The sequence below is a fragment of the Procambarus clarkii genome, chromosome 28, assembly GCF_040958095.1.
Source record: "Procambarus clarkii isolate CNS0578487 chromosome 28, FALCON_Pclarkii_2.0, whole genome shotgun sequence".
Taxonomy (NCBI): domain Eukaryota; kingdom Metazoa; phylum Arthropoda; class Malacostraca; order Decapoda; family Cambaridae; genus Procambarus; species Procambarus clarkii.
The window spans coordinates 15,534,865-15,541,332 of record NC_091177.1 but is presented as its reverse complement, the minus strand read 5'-3'; the positions used below and the strand labels follow the sequence as shown (position 1 = coordinate 15,541,332).

General features: G+C 47.2%; 1 protein-coding gene across 1 annotated transcript; it reads right to left on the bottom strand.

The window, feature by feature from the left end:
• Positions 1–5,269: 5,269 nt before the first annotated feature.
• On the bottom strand, positions 5,270–5,617 carry LOC123749041 (uncharacterized). Its single transcript, XM_045731150.2, has one exon. The coding sequence runs from the start codon at positions 5,615–5,617 to the stop codon at positions 5,270–5,272; it is 348 nt and encodes a 115-aa protein (XP_045587106.2).
• Between the last annotated feature and the right edge of the window lie 851 nt (positions 5,618–6,468).

Sequence of the window (6,468 nt, the reverse complement as noted above, 5' to 3'; positions counted from 1 at the left end):
ATACATATTCTGCTGTTTTGTTGGCTTTTCTTATTGTTACATCTTTCAGATTTTTTAGTTGTTTTTCTGCTATTATGTTATTAATATGCAGTTATATTATGAAATAATTTCAAGAATCCTCCTCTTCCACTAAGAAATTGATCGAACAATACAACTTAAAACAATAAGGTGTAGAATGATATGCCATCGACACTTATATACATGCATGCAAACATACATTCATATATATATTTATATATCTTCATATATATACAGTCACTGTACCACTTATATATATATATATTTATATATATATATATATATATATATATATATATATATATATATATATATATATATGTCGTACCTAGTAGCCAGAACGCACTTCTCAGCCTACTATGCAAGGCCCGATTGGCCTAATAAGCCAAGTTTTCCTGAATTAGTATATTTTCTCAAATTTTTTTTTATGAAATGATAAAGCTACCCATTTCATTATGAATGAGGTCAATTTTTTTCATTGGAGTTAAAATTAACGTAGATATATGACCGAACCTAACCAACCCTACCTAACCTAACCTAATCTTTCTTTATAGTTTAGGTTAGGTTAGGTAGCCGAAAAAGTTAGGTTAGGTTAGGTTAGGTAGGTTAGGTAGTCGAAAAACAATTAATTCATGAAAACTTGGCTTATTAGGCAAATCGTGCCATGCATAGTAGGCTGAGAAGTGCGTTCTGGCTACTAGGTACGACATATATATATATATATATATATATATATATATATATATATATATATATATATATATATATATACATATATACATATATATATGAGATCAAATAAATAATAAAGACCATACCTAAAGGGACGCCAAAAAGGGACGGGAGTGTTTTCTTGATTACTGTGGGAGAAAAATGTGGTGCTTCCCTGCGTATCATGGAGAGAGGAAATAAAATGGTAATTTGTGAAGCAGGGAGGTAAATGACCGGGTGATGAGGTGAAGGGGCAGGAGTCACCCGCGGGACACAATATATATGGCCCCACAGGAAACTGCCAAAAAAATAACTTTGAGGGTGTTGATGATCACTATAATAACTTATTTCTGGCGACGGAGCCACGCTGACTGTGAGTACCGTGAGGTATACGGCCCTGGGGTGAACCACAAGGCAAAATAGGTATCATAAACCAGAGAGAGAGAGAGACGAGGGTGCGTTAAGCGTGGTAAAGATACACACACACAGCATAGGGTGTAGGTGGGAAGGGACCAGCAAAGGCCCCCTATAGACAAAAACATACCAGGGGTGTCGTCGCCCCCCCCCCTCCTCCCCTCCGTAGGAGGAATGGCTTATTGACTTAGGGTCATGGCAGGGTAGGGGAGGGGGCAGGGGGGTCCCCTACCCCTGTTATGTCACCGAGGATGTTCAATCTACTGTGTATATTAGTGGAGTGGTGAGAGAGAGAGAGAGGCCAAAAAAAATAAAAGGTTAGTGATAGAAGGATGGAAAGAGAAGGAATTTAGCTGGGGAAATAAAGGAACAGAGGTGAGGGATGGCGTGATGAATAGGTGGCAAGCAAGAGGAATGGGCATGGGGACCAAAGTGGTAGAGTGGTTAGTGGAGGGATGTTCAATACACGTTAGGGAATGGAAAGGTATGTCTATAAATTGTGTCGGAGTATAGTTGGGTGGAGATAATGAATATGGACAATTATAGAACAAAAGAAGGGGAAGTAAGAGAAGGAAGAGTATAGGGTGTCTAGAAGAAGGAGAGGTAAAGAGGAGCAGGCTATATAAAGTAAAAAGGAACTAGAAAGAAGGAAAGGAGAGATGGAAATAACAAATGAAAGTGGTAGAAGTAAGGATAAAGAGAAATATAGAGGAGATAATAAAATGCATAAGGGAGGAGGAGGAGGAGAAAAAGGGTTAAGAAGGAAGAAGGGTGATAAAGACAAGGATAACCACAAAGAGGCTAAACAGAGAGAGAAGAAAGAAGAATGAAAAAGGTAAGGAGAAAAAGGGAAAGCGTATAAAAGGGAATTAGAAGAAGGAGAGTAAAGACAGAGAAAGGGCAAGTGAAGAAGGATAAACATTGGTAGAAAGAAGAATTGTAAACACATGTAGAAAGAATGGAATCAATAAGATAGGAAGAAGCTTAGCAGGGTAACTGGTGGGAGCAAGAGAGGGAGGAAATTATTAAGAGAAAGCGCTAAGCCATTGCGACTATATAGCACTGGGAAGAGGTCAGGATAAGCATTTGGGATGGGACGGAGGGATAGAATGGTATCCAACCATTTGGACGGTCGGGGATTGAACGCCGACCTGCAAGAAGCGAGACCGTCGCTCTACCCTTCAGTCCAAGTGGTTGGACTGGGAGCAAGAAAACTGTTGATGCGGATGTGAGTTCGGAGCTCTGTCCGGAGAGTTTTATAATTTGTTAATACTAATGTTTCCTGCAACACTTTAGTTTGGCAAGCTTTTAGGGTGAACCCGGGCACCGCCGGATACCTCACTTAGTTTATTATCAACTAATGTGATTGAGAAACAGCAGTTGCATGGGATATAAGCACCGTATGTGTTTATATGCATCAACTGTGAACATCGATTAGTATTGATAATGTTGTTGCTGCTACTGTGGCTGTTGTTATTGCTACTATGGTTGTTGTTGCTGCTACTGAGGCTGTTGTTGCTGCTACTGTGGCTGTTGTTATTGCTACTGTGGCTGTTGTTACTGCTACTGTGTCTATCACCCTATCTGTGTCTATCACCCTTGTTGTTACTGCTACTGTAACTGTTGTTACTGATACTGTGACTGTTGTTATTGCTACTGTGGCTGTTGTTACTGCTACTGTAACTGTTGTTACTGCTACTGTGGCTGTTGTTACTGCTACTGGTTATCTTGAGGATATTTTGAGATGATTTCGGGGCTTTTTAGTGTCCCCGCGGCCCGGTCCTCGACCAGGCCTCTACCCCCAGGAAGCAGCCCGTGACAGCTGACTAACTCCCAGGTACCTATTTCACTGCTAACTAACAGGGGCATAGGGTGAAAGAAACTCTGCCCATTGTTTCTCGCCGGCGCCTGGGATCGAACCCAGGACCAGAGGATCACAAGTCCAGCGTGCTGTCCGCTCGGTCGACCGGCTCCCTGGGGCCGGTCGTTGGCCCCAGCGAGGTGGCTGTTACTGTGGCTGTGGCTGCTGTTATTGCTACTGTGGCTGTTGTTGCTGCTACTGTGGCTGTTGTTGCTGCTACTGTGGCTGTTGTTATTGCTACTGTGGCTGTTGTTGCTGCTACTGTGGCTGTTGTTGCTGCTACTGTGGTTGTTGTTGTTGCTACTGTGGCTGTTGCTACTGCTACTGTGGCTGTTGTTGCTGCTACTGTGGCTGTTGTTGCTGCTACTGTGGCTGTTGTTGCTGCTACTGTGGCTGTTGTTGCTGCTACTGTGGCTGTTGTTGCTGCTACTGTGGCTGTTGTTGCTGCTACTGTGGCTGGTGTTACTGCTACTGTGGTTGTTGTTGCTGCTACTGTGGTTGTTGTTGCTGCTACTGTGGCTGTTGCTACTGCTACTGTGGCTGTTGCTACTGCTACAGTGGCTGTTGTTACTGCTACAGTGGCTGTTGTTACTGCTACTGTGGCTGTTGTTACTGCTACTGTGGCTGTTGTTACTGCTACTGTGGCTGTTGTTACTGCTACTGTGGCTGTTGTTACTGCTACTGTGGCTGTTGTTACTGCTACTGTGGCTGTTGTTACTGCTACAGTGGCTGTTGCTACTGCTACAGTGGCTGTTGTTACTGCTACTGTGGCTGTTGTTACTGCTACTGTGGCTGTTGTTACTGCTACTGTGGCTGTTGTTACTGCTACTGTGGCTGTTGTTACTGCTACTGTGGCTGTTGTTACTGCTACTGTGGCTGTTGTTACTGCTACAGTGGCTGTTGCTACTGCTACAGTGGCTGTTGTTACTGCTACTGTGGCTGTTGTTACTGCTACTGTGGCTGTTGTTACTGCTACTGTGGCTGTTGTTACTGCTACTGTGGCTGTTGTTGCTGCTACTGTGGCTGTTGTTGCTGCTACTGTGGCTGTTGTTACTGCTACTGTGGTTGTTGTTATTGCTACTGTGGCTGTTGTTACTGTGGCTGTTGCTACTGCTACTGTGGCTGTTGCTACTGCTACAGTGGCTGTTATTACTGCTACTGTGGCTGTTATTACTGCTACTGTGGCTGTTGTTACTGCTACTGTGGCTGTTGTTACTGCTACTGTGGCTGTTGTTGCTGCTACTGTGGCTGTTGTTGCTGCTACTGTGGCTGTTGTTACTGCTACTGTGGCTGTTGTTACTGCTACTGTGGCTGTTGTTGCTGCTACTGTGGCTGTTGTTGCTGCTACTGTGACTGTTGTTGTTGCTACTGTGGCTGTTGTTGCTGTTACTGTGGCTGTTGTTGCTGCTACTTTGGCTGTTGTCGCTGCTACTGTGGCTGTTGTTGCTGCTACTGTGATTGTTGTTGCTGCTACTGTGGCTGTTGTTGCTGCTACTGTGGCTGTTGTTACTGCTACTGAGGCTGTTGTTGCTGCTACTGAGGCTGTTGTTGCTGCTACTGAGGCTGTTGTTGCTACTCTACTGTAGCTCCTGCTACTTCTTTTGTTGCTCTTGGTTCTGCATCACCACTTGCTTGGCTCTCAAGCATTCTCTTACTCATTTGACGCTCTGTATTCACTACTACCATATTATAGGTAGTTTGGATGACCGCTTCCGAGCTATTGCAGCGTCGGGTAAACGACACTACCACAGTCATCGGGGGCGTCGCTAACAAGAGCCGACGACACTACTACCACAGTCATCGAGGGCGTAGTTAACAAGAGCCGACGACACTACTACCACAGTCATCGGGGGCGTAGCTAACAAGAGCCGACGACACTACCACCACAGTCATCGAGGGCGTAGTTAACAAGAGCCGACGACACTACTACCACAGTCATCGGGGCTTCGCTAACAAGAGCCGACGACACTACTACCACAGTCATCGGGGCTTCGCTAACAAGAGCCGACGACACTACTACCACAGTCATCGGTGGCGTCGCTAACAAGAGCCGACGACACTACTACCACAGTCATCGGGGGCGTCGCTAACAAGAGCCAACGACACTACCACAGTCATCGGGGCGTCGCTAACAAGAGCCGACGACACTACTACCACAGTCATCGGGGGCTTCGCTAACAAGAGCCGACGACACTATTACCACAGTCATCGGGGGCTTCGCTAACAAGAGCCGACGACACTACTACCACAGTCATCGGGGCTTCGCTAACAAGAGCCGACGACACTATTACCACAGTCATCGGGGGCGTCGTTAACAAGAGCCGACGACACTACTACCACAGTCATCGGGGCGTCGCTAACAAGAGCCGACGACACTATTACCACAGTCATCGGGGCGTCGTTAACAAGAGCCGACGACACTACTACCACAGTCATCGGGGCGTCGTTAACAAGAGCCGACGACACTACTACCACAGTCATCGGGGCTTCGCTAACAAGAGCCGACGACACTACTACCACAGTCATCGGGGCGTCGTTAACAAGAGCCGACGACACTACTTCCACAGTCATCGGGGCGTCGCTAACAAGAGCCGACGACACTACCACAGTCATCGGGGGCGTCGCTAACTAGAGCCGACGACACTACTACCACAGTCATCGGGGCGTCGCTAACAAGAGCCGACGACACTACTACCACAGTCATCGGGGCGTCGTTAACAAGAGCCGACGACACTATTACCACAGTCATCGAGGGCGTAGCTAACAAGAGCCGACGACACTACCACAGTCATCGGGGCGTCGCTAACAAGAGCCGACGACACTACCACAGTCATCGGGGCGTCGCTAACAAGAGCCGACGACACTACCACAGTCATCGGGGCGTCGCTAACAAGAGCCGACGACACTACCACAGTCATTGGGGGCGTCGCTAACAAGAGCCGACGACACTACTTCAGGAGCCAAGGGGCCGACGCTAAGAGCCAGGGCCGCTGCGGCTATTAAGCCCCGCCTGCTCTACATAATAGTGGGCTGTGCTGGTATTCCTGGTGGGAGCATTTAATGTCTCTCTCACAACACACCTGGCAGGAGATTGACACATCAGGCCCAAGTCTCAATATGAATAATGTCTCAGGTCAGCCCACTGCGCCAGACACTGTACGGAGGCCGTCATCGGCACTGTACTGCAGCAGTGGCCGCTGGTTGTGTTGGACAGTGGCGGTGCTGGCCCGGCACTCTCACTACCCGCGGGGTGGTCGCTTGGGTGTAGGAGGAGAGGTGGTGTGTGGTGTCACGTACACAGGTTTCATAATGCTTCTTGCTTCATAGATTGACGGTGTGAGGAGGCGTCCGTAGGGGTGTGAGGAGGGCGTTGGGCTGTGGTGCTTAGTATGGAGTAATGGGACTGGGATGGACTTTGAAGTATGACTGGTATGGTGCAGGGGAAGGCTGGAGCAACGTACAGG

What these genes read in the sequence shown, in the direction of transcription:
- LOC123749041 (XM_045731150.2), bottom strand. Translation starts at nt 5,617, where the DNA reads ATGACTGTGGTAGTGTCGTCGGCTCTTGTTAGCGACGCCCCGATGACT.